Consider the following 25333-nt stretch of genomic DNA (forward strand, 5'->3'; position numbering starts at 1 on the left):
TTTCTTTTGCAGACAAAACATAAATTGTAAACTTAATATAACTATTGAAAGTTAACAAAAATGCAGAGTATGGATGAAAAAAAAGTTAAGCAATTGTCACTTTCGAAAAATAATTCATAACTTGTAATTTTAATTAATAAAGGCAACTATTTCAAAACGTTGCTTTCAGCTGAAATGATCACATCCCTTTAACTATTCGAATTAATAGAGAAAATTATTACAATTTAGTAGAATTAACAAAGCTACAATTTTTATTTTGTTCATTTTACCATAACGAGCTAGTTTGATTAACTTAAAATAAATGTTTTTACACTAAGTAATTTTTAAAATAGTTTAATTTTTACATAAAACTTATTTGTTAACAAGTACATATTTATAAAGTAAACATATTTAACAAACAAATAAAAAGTTCAAATTTACTTATTTTTATAAGAAAAACATGCATAAAAAAAGCTCACAATAGAAATAGTAATTTCTTTATGAATATTAGATGCTTCAGATATAAATCGTTACTGTGTGTTTATCAAACGATTTTATTATTATTATTATTATCATCATCTCCAGAAATAAAATTAATAAGATCTATTAAAAAAATAGATAAATTGTTTATTAAAAGGAATTGTTTATTTATAATATTTATTTTTTTCTTAATTTCAAAATGAACGATAATGTAAGGAAGAAAAAGTGAAGGGCTGAACCAGAGGTGTGGCACCCACCCTTGTCTCTTCCATGGAGTTCGTCGCAAGCTCTGTGAATGCTTCTTCTTCTCTTCGTTGTTGTCATAATACCCCTTTTCCTGCCATCTCCATTCCTAAGGTTCTCTTTCTATTTCTCACTATTCCCTTATCTTCTCATCAATTTCACCACTTTTTCTAATCCATTTCTATGTTTCATGCTCACATTCTGTTTGGTTTCTGAGTATAAAAAAATTGTTTTTTAACGTTACCCTTTACTTATTTCTCTCTGTAATAAGCCAATTTTTAGATATATGATCAATGAGAGGACATGGTTATTTTGATTTGAGTAATACAAGTACTCAATGAATTGTAATTTGCACTGTCTGCAGGTATCACAATGGAAATGTTTTTCATTAAGGGTTTTGGAATCTCGGTTTCCGTTGGCACATAGCAGGAATAAATGTGTTGGTTATAGAAATAGGGATTCTGGAAGAGAATTTTCAGTTGGAGTTGTGTCAAGGATAAGCAGCATCTGTTATCCTCAGTGTAGCTATTTTCCATCAAGTTGGGGTTTCTTTGCCAAAAGGACGAAATGTAATAGTCTTCTAAGACTGAAGGATTGTTCAGAAAACATGAGACAGCGTGCTTCTATTCTATTTGTGCGGCTGGTTACTGGAGTGATGTTGGTCATGTCTGTTTCTCTGGCTTCTAGTGAGCCATCCTGTGAGTCACCTTGATTTTGAGCTACGGTTCAAATTCAAAACATATATGGGCAGTGATTTTTTGATAGAACTTTTTTTCGTTTTGTCTTAACCTTGTATTTTTCTTTTTTGGTTCTTTCTTCTAGGGGGGCTGTCTGAAGAGAATCTTCTCTTTCTGGAGGCGTGGAGAACAATTGACCGAGCGTATATTGATAAAAGTTTTAATGGACAAAGTTGGTTCAGGTATAGAGAAGATGCACTTCGCAATGAACCAATGAACAATCGAGAAGAAACATGTATAGCTTTCATTCTCAACCTTTTTTCATATTTTTTCAACTTTCTGCATAGTAATAACATTCTGTGATGGTAAATTTTCTGTTTTCGACATAGGAAATCAGCCATGCTTGCCTGTTAGTTTTTGAGTAGTGGAATCACATTATTATTTCTTCTTCGAATAACTTTGTGTTTACTTTATAAGTAGTACAAGGTTTTAATTGAACTTGGGCGAAATTTTAGCTGAGACAATGACAATTTGATTGAATATGTTTTCAAGTTAAACAAATTATACTTATCTATAAACATCATGCTTTGAAATGCACTTGATATCTGATGATTTAACCTCCAAGTAAACTGCTCAGAATTACTTTTGCTCTGATAGCATTGTGGACAGTCACTTTCTTGATTCTGGGTTGTGAAGATAAGTAGACCTAATTTGATTAGGTCCCAGTTTGGACTCGTTCATAAACACTTATAAGAGAAGAAAATAAGAAAATTTAATAAATCAAACTAGTCAATTACAACAGCAGCAACAATAAAGTCTTATCTCATTAGGTAAGGGTCAACTACATGGTTCACATGATGTCATTCATTATTGTTAAAGATCAAGGCTTCAAGGATAGTATATACCATGAAACCTCTCTTCACAACGTCCTTCCATATCCTTCTTGTTCTCCATATCCTTCTTGGTCTCCAACTCCTTTTCCCAGGTCTAGAAATCTTGCAAACTTGATTTAACTTTTCCAAAACATGAGGTGTGTAACTTGATTTTAAATTATAGGAGAAGTTTAATTCACCTCCCTATTTTTTTTTTTTCTCAGAAGTTCTTAATGAGATGTTTATTTGAACTGGACCTAGAGTAGAGTAATTGAAGTTTTACATAACATGGGTATTGAATACATTCATCTGGAATTTTACTCAAGTTCCTGCTTTTCTCTCCTCTGGTAGGTTATATTTTTGTAAGTGCCTACAATGTGTATCTATGTTTTCTGATTTTCCTCCTCAAGTTTTGAATCCTACATTACTAAATTCAGTAAATTGTATTAATTGGTGTCTGCAAATTAGGTTTGTAACTCTAATTTATACACATATATCCAACAAAGTAACAGAAAGACTGGTAGACTGCTTAACCATTGATTCCAATAAATGGTTCTCAGGACACAGTGATGAAAAGTAATGCCACTAAAACTTTCTTGAATGCCGAGAACTAATTATAGACAAGCCACTTATACGTGAATTATGATAAACAACTAATATTTCTTACTTTTAAAATTGAAGGATCAAACATGAGTGAATAATGACTAAAATGACGTAATTGGTAACTTATTGACTTGCCATTGTCCAGATGGATCAACATAACTGTGGAGATTTTTGTTAACCATTCAATGTTGATTTCTATCTTCAATAAACGAAGGTTGCACTGTTTCTTAATAAGTTGCATACATGGTTATGATATACTGAAATCTAGTACGATTGCACCATTCGTTGTAGCACCAGTTTACCTCAAATTGATGACATTGCATTTTTTGAACACAGATAAGGCAATAAAAAAGATGCTTGCCACATTGGATGATCCATTCACCAGATTTTTGGAGCCTGAAAAGCTTAGAAGTTTGAGGGTAGAATTCTCTCGTTTTAAGTTTTCCTTTTACTTATTTTACTCACTGTCCTGGCTGCATATTGCATAATACGTTTGACCAACCTAGCAGAATATATGCTTCCCTACACATTAATCTCTAGCACTAATGTTTTATTGAAGGCAGTCTGGAACTCAAGGCGCTTTAACAGGAGTGGGGATATCAATAGGCTACCCATCAAAAACTGATGTGCAAACTGGTGGACTTGTTGTCATTTCAGCTTCTCCAGAAGGTCCTGCATATAGAGCTGGTGTCTCATCTGGGGATGTTATTCTGGAAATTAATGATACAAGCACAGAAAACATGGGGCTGTATGATGCAGCTGAGCGCTTACAGTGGGTTTTTCTTCTACATTTCACTTATGCCTTCAAATAAATAGTTTCCTCCACAAATGGGAGGGGGCATAAAAAGATAAAAAAAATTATCGTGAATATTGTGCAGAAAGACTAAGAAATAGGACTGCATTTAGTTCTTAAAACTTTTCCAACAAGTTAAAATTACAGCACCATGTTGATATAACTATAAATATTGTATGCTGTTTTTTATCTGCTGACTGCCATCTTAATTTTACAAGATTGTCCCTCATTTATTGTCTGTCTTTTTATTGTTACTCTAATATGAGAGCCAGTTGTAAGGTTTTAGTTACTTGATTGAAACAAAAGTGCAAATTTAAGCTTTCATTGTTTGCCTTGAACTTATCAATTGATTCCCTTAAAATTAATTGCAGGGGACCGGAAGGAACCTCTATAGCTTTGACTATTCGGAGTGGTTTGGACATAAAACACCTGGAATTAACGTTAGTTTCATTTCCAAACAGAAGTAAATTCGAAGTTTAGGCCTTTGAGCATATTTTGGTTTTTTGTGATTGATAGTGCTTTATTACAATTAGCCACATTTATATTGTTAACTTTTTTTTGTTACCGTTGTCAGCCCTCCTAAATTTTTTTCTGTTTTGGTTGTAGTATCGTAACTGGTGGTAAGCTTAAATAATGTTTACTTTTTCTTCCAAAATTTCAATATGATTTCTAATTAAAAAACTAACGCCAGAGTTTCTGCATATCAGGCGTGAGAAAGTTTCCGTGAATCCAGTGAAGTCAAAACTGTGCAAGCTACCTGCTTCTGGAAATGATCCCCCGACTGTTGGTTATATCAAACTAACATCTTTTAATCAAAAGGCTTCAAGTAAGTACCAATTGGAAGGTTAAGCACGATTTGTCTTGCTTCTATACTGCTATGGAAAAAGGATAATTTTTAACTAATATATGCTTTATTCATGTGACATTTGTTTGAACCTAATATTTCAAGGCATAGTTCTTACTATGCCCAGCAGTTTGGTCTGGGTAAGAGTTACAGAGTGTCTCTAGTGAACCATTTGTACTCCTCCCTTCTTCAGGAATATGCAGTTCAACCATCTACCTTTTTTTTTTTCCCATAAATTAAGATCAATAAGAATTTTCACTGTTTTATGGAGTATACTTCACTGAACTGAAGCAATAAACGTGAAGATATCCAAAACTAGTGTTTTTGAGCATTCTATGCATGCTTTTTACTGTCCTATCTGCATTGTTTGTTTGATATCTTATAAAGCTGCATTGTACTTCACTTTCAATTTAGATTAAGTATGATTTACATTATGGAATATATTGATAAATTGGTTCTTTTTTTCTTTGATGATGAAAAAGGTTTCTGTATCTGTCTTTTCCTTTCTTTCTGATGTGCCTCCCTGCAGGTGCTATCAAAGAAGCAATCAATACATTAAGGAGCGATAATGTTAATGCATTTGTTTTGGACCTAAGAGATAATAGGTGATTCAGCAATGAACATTTCCCATTATGTACTTTCAATCACTAGCTTTCTGAAGCCTTTTATTTGTTGCAGTGGTGGTCTTTTCCCAGAAGGAATTGAGATTGCCAAAATTTGGTAAGACAAGATTATCAACTATTGACAAATTTACACTTTATATTATGTACTATTTTTCTTTGGTGGCACTTGAAAATATGCTTGATGGTATGGGTTGCAGGCTTTCCATGTCTGCATAGGTCTCTCCATCATTCTTATCTTTTATAGATCAGAAGTGTTCAAACCATATTATCAGAAACACCTCGTAATATTTAATATTATTTGCCTAACTAAAGTAGGCTGTGAAATTCTTTCAATTATCAATAATACAGACGTATTCCAGCAGTATCTTAAAATTTTCTTTTATGTAACTATCTTGCGTTAAGCTTTGAGTTCTAGTTAAAAAAGATAAGTTCTAATGGATATTATCAACCAGGTTGGACAAAGGAGTAATTGTGTATATTTGTGATAGTCGTGGTGTTCGAGATATACTTGATACAGATGGAAGTAGTGCACTGGCAACATCAGAACCCCTGGCTGTACTGGTATGTCTTTCCTCTGTTGCATCAGTATCGAGTAAAGAGTAGGCCAAGATGAATAGTAGAGAGATATCACAGTTCTTGTGGTCTCGTAGGGAGAACATAATGCAGTTATTACGTAATTGCTACCTAAACTAAACAATTTGTTTGCTGTGTTCATGGTTCATTCCTCCAGAATTCTAATTTGTTATTCACTCATTTGTATAGTTAAGAGTAATTAAATATCTGGTGCCTGTTTCAGGTAAACAAGGGAACTGCAAGTGCCAGCGAAATATTAGCTGGTGCATTGAAAGACAATAAACGGGCCATATTGTTTGGAGAGCCAACATATGGAAAAGGGTACTTACTTTTGGTTAAACTCAAACCCGACAAACTAACTAAATTTTATGTCATTTTCCTAATGTGAGCTATACACATTGCAGGAAGATCCAATCAGTTTTTGAGCTCTCAGATGGCTCTGGATTAGTTGTTACAGTTGCTCGCTATGAGACACCTGCACATACAGATATTGACAAGGTTTGTTCTTGATTCTCCACCTCTTAAAATGGTTTCCCCCCACTAATACCCACCATTTCCATGTAGGTTGGCGTCATTCCTGACCATCCTCTGCCTTTGTCATTTCCTAAGGATGAGGATGCATTTTGTAGTTGCCTCCAAGATCCTGCATCTTCTTGCTATGTTAACAGGGTCCAGCTGTTTTCACAATGATATTTTTTGAAGATTGTTGTACATTAATTCTTGTGAAGCATTACAATTATTTAACAGAACATAAAGTCTTAGGGGCTTATCATTTTATTGAGCAGACATTGTCGCCTCAAATATCACGACATATAGGAAAACCGAAGACTAGAGATTTTGTTCCTGAAATCAACTAAGGAACGGAAGAACAAATGAGTGTACCTGAATTAGAATTGCTCACAATGTGAGATGTGATTAAATTGAGGGGTGAATGTTGCTGAAAATTTATGAATATTTTTTTCCTTCAAACATCAAATATTAAATAATAAGTAAAAGAATATTTAGGCTTCAATAATCTTCAAACTTCTAAAGAAGGGGCTTTTTAATTGAAGATGTTTCAATTTAACACTAGTAAATTTCGTACTGTAACTTCATTATTAAACTGTACTGATATATTGTGTAAATACAATTAACTTAACGACGTGTTCAAAGAACGTACGAATTAGAAACAAATTATTTGGTTACAGTTTATTACCGGAATAAATATTAAAAAGCTTGTCAATTCTCAAACATGTGAAATGGTCCACCTAGATGCTGTCACTGATGAAATGGAGAAGAATTCAACTTTTTACAACTAAATATATTCTCAGATCATCCATTTATTTTGAAATGAACTATTTGGAGTTATAAGAAAATCTGAAGATGAAATGAGTAAAAGGAAAGACCTGTTGAATAGATATATATTATTTTCATTGATTTAATTGAAATAATCTTTTATAAAGCATGCTGAATGTTCGAAACATCTGTTACAATTTTACGAAAGGTTTTCTTTAAATCACGTTTGATGAATTAAGATATTATCGTTAGTACCTTTTTCTTTTTACTTCTATACATTTTTTTCATGTATAAAAAAAACAAATTTATCTCCAAAACAAAATTAATTACCTTAAAGACACCTTTCTGCAATTATCCCGAACCCATCCTTAGTTTCTCAACAACAACCAAAAAAAAAAAAAAAGACTTTCAAAATTATCGTTAAAGTAATTTTTGATCGCTATATTCTGATTTGACGATCATTATAATGCTTAAAATTGTTGCATCGCAACAATAACCAAACGCATTAGAATGGAACACAACGTATGAAAGTTCATAAATAATATCGTTTTCTAATAACTCAATTTCATGATAAGGATATTTCACGCAACAGCACACATACTTAAAGCTAGCTATAACCAATTCCAACACAGTTAACATCAAGTCTTCCAAAAATCCAACATCACTAAATCTAATTTTGATGTTCAATCTAATAAACTACAGAAATTTTGCCTTCATCCCTTGAGTCCCAAATTCTACAGCTTTAACATTCAACAGGGCTAATAAAGTGATCAAACTATCCGCATCATACATTCTACAGCGTTAACTGGCGAGGGCATCAAACTTCTGTGAAAAGGAAGCTTTATGTTCTTGCTTCACCAACGAAAATTATTACAATGGCAAATTAACAACGCCTGGTCTCATAAATAAATGTGATCACCTATCAAACTGTGAATGTGCACTAGTATGGCCTGTATCGTGTGGGTCTTCTATACCTTGGAACCCTTCTGCAGGAAAAAAAATAATAAATTATACAAGGTAAGGTCCGGGGAACAAAGAACAGCATTCTATCCAAAAATCAGATAGTTACAAATCAGAGAAATCAAAACATACATTGCCATTAAATTAAACTTTTTCACATTATCGAGTTCAAATCAAGTGATATCTATTCTCACTTGATGATATGATTTATTATCCTCCAATTGTGAGAACAGGTTTGACTCAAAAACGTGTTGCGTGCATCTATGGTTTTCTTCGTTTTTTTTTTTTTGTGGGTTGGGAGTGCGGTGTTCTCTCACATGGTATTGCTACGTCTTTTGGGTGCAGAGCTAGCCCCCGATTAGCATCTGATGGCATTATCCTGGCCAAAGTGCTGTCGGCAGTATTCAAACTCTAGTACTGAGTAGTAAAGCTCACCAATATGGAACTTAAATCTATGTAGTTTTAAATTGGATTTACATCCTTTCGTGTAAGAAACACGTCAACTTAATGTTGAGAAAGAATCACAACAATTATAATTTGCCCCAACATGTGTGTAGGGCCCGTAAACTTCCTTCGTGTCTTTCTCTCTGTAAGATAGCATTATAAAGTTTTTTGCCAATATGAAAGGAAGACTAATAGAATTAAAAAAAGTCTAAAACCAATTGTATTGCTTTCTTATATGTTTGTTTGTACGTAAGTATGTGCCCATAAGAATCAAAACAAATAGATCAACGAAGCATTTGCTTTGTTGTTAGGTAGTCATCGTAATAGAATTGCATATTCAACATGAGGTTCCTATAGCCTAACATACATTTTTACGAAGTTGTAAACAAAAAGGTAACGACACCTACAAGCAAATATATTCGTTACTTTGAAACAACAGAAATAAGGCACCATTTCAATGAAAAAACTTTTTACTAAGTCATCAAAATTCACAAATCATAGACGGGAAAGAGAAAACGGATCCAAGATAAATTATTCATTCTATCCAGTTTCTAATAATTGCTTACCCATAACTATACGGTGGAAAGAATGGAGCAGGCATGAAAGGCCTCCTAGATCGGAAACCAGTAGGTCTTCTTCCATAATACTGCTTCATTCCAGGAACGTTTGTACGCTTGGCTGACACCTGAAGGGAAAAACAGATTTCAAGTATAGCCAAAGGAACACGGAATGATTGATTTGAATTTACAAAAATTAATTGATGGTGAAGACCTTCAGTTGTCGACCGTGCAATTCTGATTCATTTAACAGGAGAGCATTCTGAACTGCATCAATCTCCACAAATTCTACATAAGCAAACCCTTTTGGTTGACCAAATTTGTCTGTCAGTATGGTCACCCTGTTCACAGTTCCACAGGACTGAAAATGCTGCTGGACTTCTTCAGGCGTACATGCATAGTCAACCTGAAACATAATTTTGAAACCAGACAAATAAAATAAAACACTATTAAAGCTATATAAGATTATAATTAAATTAAAAGCATCCAACAGAAAAGTTACACATGCGGTAGACAAGTGACCATAAGAAACACTAGTCCTATCACATTCAGGTTACTAAATACATTAATGTCATTTTGTGGAAAGTAGAAAATGGATTAAGTTTTAAGATTAGCATCAACATGAAGTCTGTATGAGGTTGGTCTGAATAATCAATAATAGGTCCCATTATAATTCATAAGATTTCCATAATAATTGCAAATGATAGGTCTTGTAGCTTAAGAAGATCCATAAATTTGATTTTTTTTTTTAATTTACTTAAGTATTTCAGTAAATCTACACAATATAGGTTTCACCAAATCTTGCAGCCTTAAAACTTTCTAACAAAGGGTCTAAGTTTTCAGAGATGTCTAGGGTCATCATCACATTTCAGCTACGAGGGACATAAGCATAGAGTTGTAAACTATGAATAGTAGCTGACTTCAGCAACACTGTAACAACAAGGTAGATATGGCTGCTAAACTGAAGATAATAGAAAATATATACATATTAAATTTATACTACTCACATACATTATACTTGTGGTTCACCCATCATCCTATTGTTGTTTGAAAAGGAATATATTGTAAGACCCAGTAATATTTTAATGTTAGATTTTATAATGAATTAGACGTGACATCTATAAATAAAAGTTAGACAGTTATTTCTTAGTCCATTCTGACATCTAAGTCTTCTAAAACTCCTCACACTATATTCCCTCTGCATTAGGAAATTCACGTGAAATTTGGGTTTGGGTTGCTCTCAGGCAAAGTATCACTACAGCAACATGTTCTCACTTGAGCGAGGCCAAGCATTGTGCATTAATTGGACTAACAGCCTTAAGTTCCTCAAGGGATGGGTTGGTCATTCAAGTATCATGGTGTATAGCTAAAGCGAGGGCTTGTAGAATGCACAAAAGGGATATCAAGACAACTTTCTCTACTCTGGAAGCCCATCGCTCAAGCATTAGGCTAGACACTTGCGATGTGGCATGTGGCTCAAACATTGTTTTTTAATGCTTACGTGTGGCATGAGGCAAAGTACACAAGTCATAGCATAAAGTACTACATGACACATAGCCTTGGTCCTCAAGCGTTGGTTGGCCGCTCAAACATTACAAGACAGTGAATGAGCCTTCTTGAACTGGTTGGATGATGTTTCAACACATGAATGTCATTCAAGCATTAGCTGCAACACTCAAGCTATGGACACTTAAGTGATGAGACGACCATTGGAGCAAGGATAGCTTCCGGAGGGTGCTGCTCTCAAATTGCATTTCGCTCAATTGGTTAGACCTTTGCTCAATCGAAATGGTTAATGCTTTGTGCATGTTGCTAAGGTTGCTCAAGCATGACGTTATGTCAGACTTGATGTTTGCATATATGGTGTATGCTTCTATACATGTTTTATTGATGATATGATGTATAAAAGGTGAGATTAATTATATATTCTCTGGATAGATATATGATTAAAGTTGAGATGCATGACATATGTCGTTCTTGGGTGACTCTTCGCGGGGTGGTGGATCCTAGATATATTGCTTATGCACATGTATATGCATAGGTAGGCACTAGATGGGTGACCTGATTGGCTGGTTTGCATGGCCCTAATGAGTGATGTAGAGATACCCATGATGTTTGAAGATATCAATACTAGAATTGTCAATTCTAGTATGTAGTTGGCAGACATTCACTAAATCTCTAAAAGGACCAAGGATCAATCACAGTTGAGGCAAGCTGAAGACGACTTATATGTCCTAGCTTGGGTAAAAGTGTTATAACTATAGAAATAAGGATAATATCTTTATAATAAGAAATATCGAGATAAAATGTATATTATTTTAGGATCGTACATTTACTACTAGAGGATATCAAATATCCTAATATTTATTGCATTGATTTCTTTTTGTCAATATAAATAAGCCACTCATGTCACAGAAACACAAGGTTTTAGTTCAATGCTTCATATTATCTTTATAGTTTGAAGTTTGATGTGACTCATGGAAAAGAGAAAATAGAAGGGGGAAGCACATGCATGTATAAACAATGGATAGAGATACTACGATAAGAAGTTGAATTGACAAAGTTAAGGGTCTCGGAAAAGGCTGTGCCTCATGACTCTACATTATATCGCACTATTAAGTACTTTGGTATGGTTATTATTAAGTTAACCATGTCTTCTGCACCTTTTCCTGTTTGTTTCTTTTTTGTTAGTATTAGAGATTTCACATCCATCAGATATATATATATATATATATATATATATATATATATATATATATATATATATATATATATATATATATATATAGAGAGAGAGAGAGAGAGAGAGAGAGAGAGAGAAAGAGTCAAACTATAATATATAAGACGATGCAAGTTTCACACAAACTCAATTTTATAATTTTGAGATTGAGTTAGACTTAAAATTTACTTTATAATATAATATCATATCATATCCTAGTATCAACCAACGTTAGGCCACTACCAAACTATCCACAAATACCTGGTTGCAATTGGGATATCCAGTCATCAACATGAAGGGGTGTATTGATGATCCCACATTAATCAAAGATATGATCAAATTATAGTAAATAAGTGAGAGCAAACTTAATGTAACAACTCGATTTTGTTAAAGACAAATTAAGCTTAAAGTCCACTTTCTAAAAGTTACATTCTATTTTTTCCTTCCTGTAAATAACTCAAACTCCCAGTGTTTCAATCTAATTCGTTTTCATCAAAATTTCTAATATATAAAGCCAATAATAACCTAATTATACCAATTATTTTGCTAGTTAGTATAACCTGATATCACTAAAAATATTAGTCCAGTATGAATGGAATTTTTGACGAAATCAATTTCATCAATTCAACTGGTCATTGGCATGAAAGCGAAAAAATCCAAATGATAAACATTGAACACCTGCGCTCAAAACATTATACTTCTACAAAGAAGTAGGATTGAAAAATATTTATTGTTTAAAGATTTAACAGCATGTCTGTAGAACAAAGAGATGGGATAATTACAAATACTATTACAAGTTCGAAATACTATGCTTTATCCAACCAGAAAACCAAATTTATTAGTTTTTTCATAACTGAGAATAGAGAAAACTCAGTAGAAAGAGGCTGAGAACACATTGGTAACAGAGAACAAAAAGCCATGTAGGTGGATTGATGGACTCACTGAATAGATTCACAGAATCAAGCTTTGGGAACAGAAATTAACAAAGTCTTGGAAATTACAATGCATGAACCATAATGCACTTGGGTCAGCTTCACACAATCGAAAAGTGAACAACATGCCCTATCTTGCCCTCAAGCCGGGAATAAGTAAGATGCAATGTCAATTGACTAAGTACTTATTGAAAATATAGAGGAAAGTGAATTTGACTAGTCTTTTAAATCTGGGATCAAAATTAAGCTGTATAGTATTCAGATAAAATAAAATGCACAAAAAATGGCCTAATATTAACTAAAAAGTTCAGTAGGCCAATAATTCGCCCCACAGACGACAAAAGCATATAAGGTGCATGCTGCAACCAAGACATCTATCACGGAAGCAACAGCAGACTGAATTACAGTCATTAGTCTGAGAAATTCTGCAACACTAGCAATATAACAGCTATTTAACAGCAATGAAGCAGAGAGCCATGCCTTTAAACATTCACATTCAGTTTCATTCATTCCTCAAAACAGTTAAGATGGTCATTTGGTCTGAAAAGGGAACCTTGATAGACTCACACAACTGGTCTCCAATTTGCAGCTAGTGCAAACCTATACAATCCACGTGATTTCACTCAAGCTTACTTGAAAATGATTTTTGCATGTGTTAGCTTAATTTGGGGGAATGAGCTAGTAAATTTGTGGAATACTACCAATCAAAGCTCAAGTTTAACAACCATTATCACAGTGGTTCACTTTTAGCGGGGACTGTCCAAAGAGAGAAAAGAGAGGCAGGTGATGAATCCTTGTCTCAATATACTGCAGATCAAGGTAATTTAAAGATTATACTATTAACTGAAATTACAAGATTATGCTAAGCCTGTATACAAAGGATCTAGAGCGCTATTTACACACCTTCCAAAAGGGACAATTAATATCCAGGAATGTATAACCTGCATTTCAAGAAGAAAAAACAGAACAACTAGCAGTTACTGGTAACCGCTTATTATTTTCTTTCCTACTACAGACTAAAATTAGATCAAGAACCGAGATCTTGAGAAATTTTTTAGGACTATAGCGTATATGTTTCCCTTAATATCCAGATGCATTGATATGTCTCCCGTGACTTCTGTGATGGGTTAAAACAACCCCATGAATCTGCCACCATTTGACAACAAGCTGCGCAAATTTTTATCAGCGTGCGGCAGGAAAACTTAAGCAACATTTATCATCACAATACCTCATAGATCCAAATTTCATAATCCGTCACCAACAAGACAAATGTCAAAGAATTTGATCAACAAGGTGAATTCGTAAGCAACAAAAAAAAAACAAAAGTCCTTAAAAGTCCTTAAAAACCCTAAAGTTATCAAAGCACTGGAACAAGGGACCAACAACTAGCAAGCATCAATATGGAAGAGCACAGACCAACAAACAGTCAAATCAACCAAGTAATACAGTGTTCGAAGTGATTATAAAGCACCGTATAAATGAAAAAGGAGGAAGAACAGAAAAGATAAACCCTCACATTACCAACATAGATTGACCGAGCATCCACTTCTTCCTTTTCAGCTTGAGTTGCAGATGGACCAGACGAATCTTTAAACGAAATACCACAAAAAATACAAAAATTGAAGTCAATACACAAAAATAGCGCTAAAAATCAAAGAGATCTGAAAGAATAAAACAAATAAACCTACCTTGAACAGCTCCCATCTCTTTTTCAACCTTGGCCTGCATTTCGCGAAGGGCGCTAGCTTCTTCCTCGATCTCCTTCAGCCTCTTCCTCATATCCTCCAATTCCTGAGAATTTGACGAAAATAGTTTATACAACTTTATGGAGAAAGAAAACAAGAAAAGCAGCGTCACCTAACTGCGAACCCTAACTAACCTTGGTTGTGTGATTGGAGGGAAGTTGGTCGTCTTGTTGGTCGGCGTCGGCGTCCATGTCAACCTCCTCGTCGGGAATGTCTGCACCGTATACTTCATGCTCTTCCTGCTCCATTCCCTCTTCTGTTCTGCTCTCTGTCACGCCAACTGATCTTTATTTTCCTTTCTCCTACACCCTAACTCTCATCTTATTCAAACATTCTATCTTATCGCCTTTTATAGGAATGCAGTAAAAAAAAAAAGTTCTTTCAAAAGTATCCATAATATATGTGTATAAGAATTACCATGTTAAAGGAAGAGAAAATATTCATAACTTTTAACCATTAATTAGTTCCTCAATTAGAAATATTTTGTATAAATCAGTCAACAAATATAGAGTAATAAAATCATATAAATTTTATTTATATAAATAAAAATTGTATTTTTAAGAAAAATATATGCTATTATTATGTTGTTTTCATTTAAAATTTTCAAAAGTATTTTTATTTTTTGATTTGAATAAGCTATTTTATGTAAATTAGTATATTTGACAAATAATTATTTTATTTTTTGAAAAAAAAGTAGTTTATTTTTAATTTCGATTAATGTTACATTAGTTTAATTTTGAAATACAATTTTTTTTATTTAAACTAATTTATAAATTGTTGAATTTAAAAAAATAAAAATTGTTTTATTGAAATCATGGTAAAAGATTTTAAATCGTTGTTTTAAAGAGAAGATAACATGTGACACCCGGGCACTGATGAGGGTGGGAAGTGATCGTCGGTGCAAGAGGCATGGTGCAGGGGGCACGAAGAAGGAGCGGCTCCTGGCAGGCTTCCAATGGAAGGGACACATGGACGAATCGAACATACACCAGAATGAGAGGGATTTGGAGACTGTATAGGTATGGGACTATACAGTTGAAGGATAACTTAAAAGAATTGAATTGGCTACCCATATCACCAAAATGCATTTACTTTTCGGAAGCCTAACCCATAAGAACTTATATAACTTTTATTGTCTCATAATTGTATATTAAAATATGTAAAAATATATCAATATTATTGTTATGATCTTTTGTATGTTTGTCAAAAATATAATGGAGAATGCAATGAAAAAGCAACTTGTGATTTAGGTGTATACCATGCAAGTTGTATTGTAAGTGTTGATATATATAAGTTAATTGTATTGGGCTTTTTCATATAGAAGAACAAATAGTTAAATTGTTTTTCTATTCCATTTTGCATAAAAGTTTAGTAGTAAAAACAAATCATGAACCAAATGTGGAATTATGTATAATTTGGGCAACTATTAAATATGTATAATGTGGAATTATACGTAGGATCCAAATTTTGCATACATGTTAAAAGATTTTCCTCATATGTAAATGTGAGGAATAATTATCAACTATCAAAAAGAGGTACAATTTTGGAAAGTATTAAATTGCAAAAATCATACAAAAAGAAAAGGTTAAAGTGTTAATAAAGTGTTTTTTGAATCCTTTGTGGTTGAATTTTGAATGTGTCATTTTGATCTCTTGTATGAGGTTTCTATCCATGATAAGAAGTTCTTTTATATGTACATAAAACTTTTGTTAAATATTCGTATATATTTTTATATATTTTTAATTTTAAATAAAATTACTTAAAAACAAATATTTAAAATATAAAATTAAGTAACAATTTAATTTTAAAATACAATTCAAATTAAATTACTCATAAAATATCAATACAATGCAAATTTGAATGATTGACATAAAATATAATTTTTTTAAAATTTATATTTTTAAAAACAACTTCAATATATTATCTAAATAAAAAAAAATATATAAATTCAAATTTTAAATAACCATCACTAATTAATATTCCATCTCACTAATAAATTTATCTTAATTAATTGATTTTTTTTAAATTTTAAAATAAAACTCAATAATTATTCAATAAAAAATCAAATAAAAAAATTATGAGCAAGTAAAAAATATCCATGAGTCAATTTTGTGATATTCATATTATCAAACGAGTAATTAAATATTTTTAATCGTTACACACAAGTATCCATTAAGGATACTTATTTAGTATTTATCATAAATTTTATTGGCAAATAGGAATCTATGAGTACAAGTTTTGTTGGCATCCAACATTTTACTGCATAATCCTTTAATAATCCAAAATTTGTAATCTGAGAACATAATCAAATATCAGTGTGTTAATTATTAAGAAGGATTTCATTTGTTTACGTGCAAAATAAAAACAATATAATAAAAGAAACTCCCTTAAACAGTCTTGTAATCATTTTACATTTGAATATTAAAATTATGTTTAGTTTAAACATATTGTTTTTTATTGTTCTAATATTATTATACAATTTTCCAGCACTAAGTTAAGACCTAATGCACTACAATAAAACCATATTTAGGGGGAAAAAAAAGTTAGGATGTCATCCATTAAGTTGCTTCAGGTCTTTTAATTTTATTTACTTCGTTGCATTTTGCATTTGGACTTGAACAAGTTTTAGCTTGTCTATGAGCTTTTTATAGTAAATAAAAGATATCTTTTTTTAGTAAATGAGAACTACATTTCAAACAAGGTACCAAGAGCTAAGAATTTGTTGTTTATTTTCTCTATTCTGGTTTGTGATTTTGTTCTTTTATGGTTTCTTTGAGATTGTTTATGGACAAGTGTGAGTAATTCCATTTTTCCATAATTATGGATTAACCCTTGGCAATGATTATTCTAGTTAATTTTGTTGAAGTTCTTTTTATTATTTCTGTTTTTTTTCTTTATTGATTTCTATGTGTCAATGATCAACTACCATTTAGCATAATCAGAAACATGTTAAAAAAAAAAAAACCTGGTGTGTTACATATTGATTGAAGAACTTGTATATCACTCACGGTAGTAAAGGGCAAAACAAGCAAGAAAAAAATATATTTTGGATACATTCAATTAGATAAACCTATATATCTTGGAATAATTTATATTCAAAATAATTATTTAGAAAAATAAAATAATTATTTAAAATAACTATGAAAGTATTGTGTAAGTCTAGAAGTAGTTATGTTTCATATTGTTGAGCATCATCTTTTACTGCAAAGTGATCATTGCAAATGATATGACATTGAGCAGAGTGATAAGGTATTGTTCAACACCATTTTCACTGTAGGTCTATAACTAATTTAATCATTTTTCATTGAGCAATAGTTTGGTCTCCTTGAGCGAGACTTTTTGCGAGAGTTGTAATGCTGAGCTCCAAAATTGACGTTGTGTAACTCTTTTGCGAAAGTTTTTGCACTGAGCATGAATCCGAGTGCCAATGTGTTTTTTTTGGGATTTTCTTATCCTTAGTTTGTTTTGAAGTGGTTTATTATGGACTATATGTATGTTTATTGTGGATTTGTGATGTCTCGTGAAGTATAACATGGATGTGAGTATGAATGGTGTATATTGAAAAAGGATTTTTAAAGAGAAATTTCTTGTAATAGTTTCAATAGTGTATGTATTAATGCAATAATTTTGTATCAGGGGTTGTCTTGGCGTTTTAATAATCATCATATTTCAAGTAGAGAATAGTGAGATATATGGTGAGAGAAACATGATGTTTTTGTCTAAGAGCTTTACCTTGACCTAAGACGTTAAAAAACTAACCTTATGTGTAGTAGGGTGAAACTCGTTGGTAGTGGCTTTGTAGAGCAATAGAGGCCACCACAAATGTATTACTTGTGAGAGTTTGACATCAATACATGTATCCAAATGGTCAATTCTATAATGAATGATTACATGTCTTATGATTGGTTGCTATAACTTTGTATATTTGTGAACCTCTATATTACTATTATGTGAATATTCTTTGGTAAATTAGCTTATCCTTCTATTTTTGTTTGTTTTGTCTTCTTCTTTGAAATGATCATCTCAATGATGTGAGTAAATGATGATGTCTCTGTTGATTAAGTATAGGATGAGGATGGTGCTAAAACATAAAACAAGATATTACTTTTCTTTTTATAACATTTTTTGAAAGACTCAATTATATATTTTGTTTTAGTGTAATCTCACTTCTCATTAATATATAATTATTATATGTATATATTTTGGTGTTATAGTTATGTGTATTTCCTTAAATTGATTATTGGTTATATTGAATACATTATAATTCTTCTACTAATTAAATACTGTTAAAGTGGAATATTACATCTATTATTTTCATGATAAAAATTGGGTAAACTTATAAAAAAAATGGAAGAAAAGTAAAAAAAAAAAAAAAAAAAAAAAAAAAAAAAAACAGAACCATTATATATGGTTGACAATTAAGCAATAAAGAGCTATCACGCTCCAATAACTTGCAAATTTTTTAAAGGAGTTATAATAGTTAAACCTAAAATCTTTTATATATTTTAATTAATGGATTATTTTTTTTATATTTTTTATTATTAGATTATTTGATGGTGATACCTTAAACTGAGATATTATATTTATGATTCATATTAAGATGAAATAAGTTAAACACATGAAAAGTTTATTATTCTACTAAAATTTGACGTTTTCTAAATTTAAAGACTAAAATTGCAAACAATGATAAAAAGGAAAAAAACGAAATACAAAGTTAAAAGAAAACCAAAACATTAAATTGCTTTTTTAATCCATTTACTTAGTCTGACTAATTTTCAATTTTCAAACAGCATAAACATGGTCATTTTGAGAAGCAAGAGAAAAGTATTATTAGAAGCACGGAGTTGGGACTCAATAGTATCAAAAGTTGATGCATGTTTGATAACCCTTCTTACTTACTTTACTTACAACCTTAAGATATTCTTCCTAAATTCTTCCACTATAAAAGTCCTCTTTATACTACTTTTTTTTTTCTCTCATTAATATACCAATTTTTTTCATGCAAAACCTTGACCCATTGTGACTTATTCTATTTTTTTTCTCTTTAATTCCCAACTCAATGCTCTTTGGTAGACACAGTAATTCCACTCATATAAACTTTCTCTCACCCTTTTTCCTTATGAGAATCTCCTTTGTAACGTTGAGATTTTTTTATGTAAGTAATTGTTGAAGTTTGGAAAATGGTGGGTATTTTCCATTCGGGCTCTGAGAATCCAAAAGAAAATGTTAGAATAAAGAACTTTGTATATATGGATTGTTTGATGGAATTTTAGTGTGTTTATCGGAGGTAGAACTGTGAAAATGATTACAATACGCGTGTTAATTTGATTCATAATGGGTTTGGATTGGATTGGATTTGAAAAAAATATATTTTTTTATATGAATCAATTTTTAATTCGGCTTATTTAAATATGACTCATCCGAGTTGAATCATTAATAAGTTAGGTTGGCTCACCAACCCACCTAATTTTATTTTATTAGTTCATTATCTTATGAAACCCTTCAAAATACTCTCCTCACTCACCATGACTACCATGATTGTATATTAGGAAAGATTATTTTGTACTCTTTTTTACTATTTTGAATTATCTTGAGTTTAATATCATTTTTTGAGTGAAAAATTTATTTAGATTTGAATTACGAAATGTTTGTAATTATTTTTATTTTTAAAAAATTGTAATTAAGTTAGTCAATGAACCAACCCGTTTAATCCACTAATCCGTAAGTTGGGTCAGGTTTAAATTTTTTGAATCCACTAATAAATATGTCAAGTTAGGTTGGTTCACTAAGTGATCCACCCCTAATGCATCAAACCTTTAAACAACACTAATTGAAAGTTTAGTTTACAGTTATTTAAGAGAAATAAATAATTCAAGTTACCTATTTTTATAAAAATGTATACATGTATTATTATGCATTTATTATAATATGAAAGTTATTAATATTTATGATGTATACCTCCTCAAATCAATTATGTAAATATACATGTTATGAACATTACAAAAGATATATATATATATATATATATATATATATATATATATATATATATATATATATATATATATATTGGTAAAAATGCTGACAAAATCTCGAACTGCAATTTCCTAAAGCGTGTAAATTTACTGTTTTTAAGGACTTATCCACGATGTATTGCGCAAACTCTCCAGGATACAATAGGAACTTCTCAGAATATTTCTAAGAATCTCAGAACTAACAAGGAACTCTAAACAGAGTACAAGAATAACCCAAAATATCTTTAGAAAAAGAAATGAGCTAAAGAATGAAACTCACAAGAGAAGAAAATAAGAAATGAAGTTGGTGTGTTTTGGGATGGGAGAAGTGCTCCCTGTTTATAGAACTAAGAAAGAATAAAAAAAATTTAAAACCATTAAATATTTTACCATTGGAGCACTTAAGAAAATGAATTTGAACATTATTGGCTTTTGAACATTGTAATCCAACGTTTTCTTTTGCAATAATCTATTCATTATTCCAACAATCTCCCACTTATTGCAAAAGAAAGTTGAAGAAAAATCTTTGACTCAAATAGTTCAAATACTAAAAGAAAGATAAGAAACTTTTATCTTGAGTCTCATAAGATGTAATGCATCAGAGTTAGTATAGCAAGCTACATGAACTAGTCTTCGATTGAGATACTTAACACACAATGTAGTTAGTATAGCAAGCTATATGAACCAAAGACACTTGACGTGTGTTAGAGGTTTATCAATCACAATACACCCCCACAATCCTTGTTGTTATCATTGTGTTGCGCTTACTAAGTCATGCGCGTGCCCGATATTCACGAGTGCTCTAGAGATCGTGTCAAGATCTCATGCAAGCGGCCCTACTTGACACTCATATAGGTGATTTGATCGAGTGTATGCTGCAAACCATACACCACCCATAAGGGATATGGAAATCATTAAAAACTTTGTTTAAGCTAAAATTCTTTCACCACATAAAATTTTAATGACAAAGTTTAACCTTTCAATAATGCAGTCTCTAGCACTTTCACACACACACCATAGGAAGAGACATAATTGATTAAAATCAATTTAGTGCTATCAGAACTAACAAGTGACTTATTTTTACCCATATGAACCTTATTTATGAGGTCTCCAATCACAAAGGTTGGGTTATCATCACTTGTTTGTTTGCAAGTGGCTTAAGTCTCATTCTCCTCGATGTTTCTAATATCATTTGTCTTCCCAAAGGTTTTGTCAGAGGATCCGCTAGATTCCATTCTGACTTCACATAATCAATGGAAATAGTTTCACTCTTTAGCAACTGCTTCACCAAATTCTTGTTTTTAGTTATAGTTATTGCCTATTGGCAATCACAATGTATTTATACCAATGGGGTTGGTTTCATTTCTAGTGGAGTTCGCTAAGAAGTTTTTCAACCACTCAGCCTCATTTCCAGCCATCTCGAGAGTAACAAACTCATATTCCATTGTTGATCTTGCAATAATAGTTTGCCTGTCTCCATGTAATCGCACCACCTTCAAGTGTGAATACATAAACAATAGTGGATTTTGTCTCATCTGAATCAGAGATCCAGTTAGCATCACTATACCCTTCTAGTACAGCGAGAAATCCACTATATTCAATGGCATAATCCATTGAACCTCTTAAATATCTCAAAAGCCTAGCAAGTGCATCCCAATGTTCCTGATTTGGACATTGAGTGTACCTACTCAGTCTACCTACTGCATAAGCAATACCAGGTCTAGAAAAGTTCATTAAATGTAGTAAGCTCCCAATTATTTGGGCATACCGAGACTGAGATAATGATTCTCCTTTATTTTTCACTAATTTAAAGTTAGCATCATAAGGGGTACTCATAGGTTTGAAAACATAATACTAAAACTTCTTAAGAAGTTTCTCAATGTATTGCTCTTGAGATAGTAATATACTATCTCCCTTCCTTGTGATTCTAACACCTAAAATTACATTGACTTCACCCATGTCGTTCATTTCAAAGTTTGATCCTATAAATAGTTCTAACACCTAAAATTACATTGGCTTCACCCATGTCTTTCATTTCAAAGTTCGATCCTAGAAATAGTTGTTCTATCAACAATTTCATTATCATTCTCTATCTAACATCATTCATTCATCATTCATCATTATCTAAAATCTCATTCAAAAATACAATGTGCTCAATGGGTTCCACTTAAACAATATAAATGACATACAATAAATAAATATCATTCCAAAACAATAGATCATTTATTATTATAATCCATCATTAAAATCAAATTCCCAATTAAATTAAATCTCATCAACTTCCTTTTTGAATCAAATTAATTTCTCTTTTCAATTTTAATTTAAATTAATTTGATTGCCAATAAATTACTAAATCAATAATGATATTTTTTATAAATTAATCTTTTCTTCTCTCTCCCTTTACAATTTATTTTTATTAATTCATGTCAACAATCAAATAATTTACTTTCCATTACTTTAATTTTAGAGACAGAGGATTTATTTTAAATTCTCTTATTCTTATTTTTGGTTTTGGGTCACCTTCAACCGCTCAAGGTCAAGTCTGGGCCTAGAGGCCCAATTAGTTCTAACCATAGTCCAGACTAGAAACCCAATACTGCTAGTTTAGAGGCCTAACATGGTTGCTCCGCTGGTGCAACCACCACTTTCACCACAGACCGAAACCCTAACACGTAGAAACCGACCACAAAACATAGCAGTGTGATCGTGAGATCAAACCCCAAAGATGTAACAAACACAGATTTAAAAGAATTCAAAACTTTCAATATCAGAGATGCAAAAACAAAAACAAAATCCCCATTTGAAAACCTGATCCCAATTTGCAAGAGCAGATTGCAAATTACCCAATTTCAGAAACAAGTTCAGGAACCCAAATTTAAATCTCAAATTGCAAGATCAATTTGCAATCACAGAAACCATAAATTCAAAATCAGAAGAGAAATCAAAATCATCCACCCAAACTGCTAGTCTCACGCAAGAGCAAAAACCGAAAAATCCCGAAACGAAACCCTCACCACAACATGCAGAGGCCCTCTCCGCAGAACGCATAAGCTCTTGTTGCCCTATTAAAAAATTGTTCCCCTCTTTAATATTCAAAAATTATACATGTATTAAAACGAAATCAATGCGATGTATGACAGAATCATAAACCCAAAAAAAAAATGGTAAACTGATATTTATCGGATTCATACATACAAAGCTTACCAAAATTCAAGAACCACTTTATCAGATCACGAATATCCAACCATGGATTTTAAGCATTCAAACTTTTAATTAACAGTCATCAAATAATTAATTGAAAAATAACAATCTAAAAATATAGCAATATTCATCACATGATCAAATAAAATAACAAAGATAAGTTTTTCCATGCTTTCAAAGAAAATCAAATATATCTCCAAATTCATCATACAATAAAACAATAAAAAATAAAGGTAAGTTTTCCGTACCTTTTTGACCTTTGACAGTAATAAGATTGAAATATAAATCTTTAAGATTGCAGTAAAAATGCTGACAAAATCTCGAATAGCAATTTCCTGAGACGTGTAAACTCACCGTCTCTAAGGATTTATCTGCAGTATATTGTGCAAGATCCCAAAATACAACAAGAACTTCTCAGAATACTTATGAGAATCTAATAACTAGCAAGAAATTCTAAACAGAATATAAGAATAACCCAACGTATATTTTTAGAAGAAGAAAGGAACTAAAGAATGAAACTCATAAAAGAGGAAAATAAGAAATTAATTTGGTGTGTTTTGGAAGTACTCTTTATTTATAGAGCTAAGAAAGAATAAAATAAATAAAAAAATAATTTTGAACATTATTGCCAATTAAAGTTTTGAACGTTGCAATCTAATTTTTTTGTAATATATATATATATATATATATCCAACTATTCATTATTAATATATATATATATATATATATATATATATATATAATATGTTGATTAATTCATACACAATTTACATACCATTTAATTAAAATATATAATTTTTATTTTCTTTTAAATAATGATTGTGACCAATTCATATTTAACATTTTTTAATTGTCATTTAATATATCCTCACAACGCATTTTTAAATTATAATTCCTTATTTTATTTTATTACTTTTCTTCTTAATTATTTTAATATATTTTTCAATAAAGTTATATTAGATTTTATGAATTTTGACATTTTAATAATGCTGATATTTCAAAATCTATAAATAATTTTTGTAAAGTTTTTCTAGAAAGAAAAAAATTAAATAAAATATTACAAATCAAACTTATAATAAAATTTACATTTCACAAAAAAACATACTTAGATTATACTTATTGTAATTTTTTAAAAATAAATATATTCTGATAAAAAATTAAATCAATTATATTAAAATTATTTTAATTTTAATATATTACAATTTAATGTAAATATTATCCTTCTTATTTTTTTAATACATTTTGAATAGTGTTTTTGTCATTGATTTGATCGAATAATAGTATTTTTTATTTTTAATATCGTTTTAAAAAGTTAATTAAATCGATTTTTTATTTTACAGAAAAGAATGATTAGTAAAAAAAACATACTTTAATATACTTAAAGTCATATTTTATTTATTTATTTATTACTTTTTACTTTAAAAAATTTCTGATGAATTAAAAGATAAATTATATAACAAGAATTCAAAAATATGTCATAAAAAAAGTAATATATAAATAAAGATAATGATATTTAGACAAAATATTTGTACATTGATTACGTGTCAATCTGTGATTAGTCGTAAATTACTTCATAATCAATAATAATAATCATAAACACTGTTATGTAGTAATTTACGACCAATCACAGACTGTCACATAATCAATGTTCAAATGTTATAAAAAAAAAAGTTATTTAAATATCATTATAAAAAAAAATCATAATAATAATTTTTAAATAAAAATGTACCATTAATTTAATACTTTCATTTTTTATTCCCAAACTAATTATTATTAATTATGTAGACTAAATAAATAAA

At 30.9% G+C, this 25333-nt stretch overlaps 2 protein-coding genes across 3 annotated transcripts; one reads left to right on the forward strand and one right to left on the reverse strand.

The window, feature by feature from the left end:
* Positions 1–647: 647 nt before the first annotated feature.
* LOC106772861 (carboxyl-terminal-processing peptidase 2, chloroplastic) lies at positions 648–6631 on the forward strand. Of its 2 annotated transcripts, XM_014659476.2 has the most exons (13): positions 649–816; positions 1067–1400; positions 1525–1674; positions 3191–3273; positions 3418–3626; positions 4019–4087; positions 4355–4473; positions 5021–5096; positions 5170–5211; positions 5567–5675; positions 5911–6008; positions 6092–6185; positions 6252–6631. In XM_014659476.2, exons 1-13 carry the CDS (start codon positions 730–732, stop codon positions 6375–6377), a joined length of 1596 nt encoding a protein of 531 aa, XP_014514962.1. In that variant the 5' UTR covers positions 649–729; the 3' UTR covers positions 6378–6631. The 2 variants fall into 2 exon arrangements, with proteins under 2 accessions (XP_022641058.1, XP_014514962.1); XM_022785337.1 differs by lacking the exon at positions 4019–4087 and having other exon boundaries at positions 648–816.
* An 856-nt stretch (positions 6632–7487) lies between these two features.
* Positions 7488–14653, reverse strand: LOC106772446 (polyadenylate-binding protein 1). The gene is made up of 6 exons (XM_014658848.2): positions 14454–14653; positions 14263–14365; positions 14091–14161; positions 9138–9329; positions 8933–9051; positions 7488–7948 (listed from the first exon to the last, which is right to left on the reverse strand). The coding sequence occupies exons 1-6, from the start codon at positions 14565–14567 to the stop codon at positions 7903–7905; spliced, it is 645 nt and encodes a 214-aa protein (XP_014514334.1). The 5' UTR covers positions 14568–14653; the 3' UTR covers positions 7488–7902.
* Between the last annotated feature and the right edge of the window lie 10680 nt (positions 14654–25333).

Source organism: Vigna radiata, chromosome 8 (genome assembly GCF_000741045.1).
Source record: "Vigna radiata var. radiata cultivar VC1973A chromosome 8, Vradiata_ver6, whole genome shotgun sequence".
In the NCBI taxonomy this organism is placed as follows: domain Eukaryota; kingdom Viridiplantae; phylum Streptophyta; class Magnoliopsida; order Fabales; family Fabaceae; genus Vigna; species Vigna radiata.

Bases quoted from the DNA above. Each gene is read 5' to 3' on its own strand.
- LOC106772861 (XM_014659476.2), top strand. From the start codon at position 730: ATGGAGTTCGTCGCAAGCTCTGTGAATGCTTCTTCTTCTCTTCGTTGT. The intron at 4,088-4,354 runs GTTAGTTTCATT...TCTGCATATCAG, and splicing joins ATAAAACACCTGGAATTAAC to GCGTGAGAAAGTTTCCGTGA. The intron at 5,097-5,169 runs GTGATTCAGCAA...TATTTGTTGCAG, and splicing joins TTGGACCTAAGAGATAATAG to TGGTGGTCTTTTCCCAGAAG.
- LOC106772446 (XM_014658848.2), bottom strand. From the start codon at position 14,567: ATGGAGCAGGAAGAGCATGAAGTATACGGTGCAGACATTCCCGACGAG. The intron at 14,162-14,262 runs GTAGGTTTATTT...TTTCGTTTAAAG, and splicing joins AGAGATGGGAGCTGTTCAAG to ATTCGTCTGGTCCATCTGCA. The intron at 9,052-9,137 runs GTCTTCACCATC...TTTTCCCTTCAG, and splicing joins TGCACGGTCGACAACTGAAG to GTGTCAGCCAAGCGTACAAA.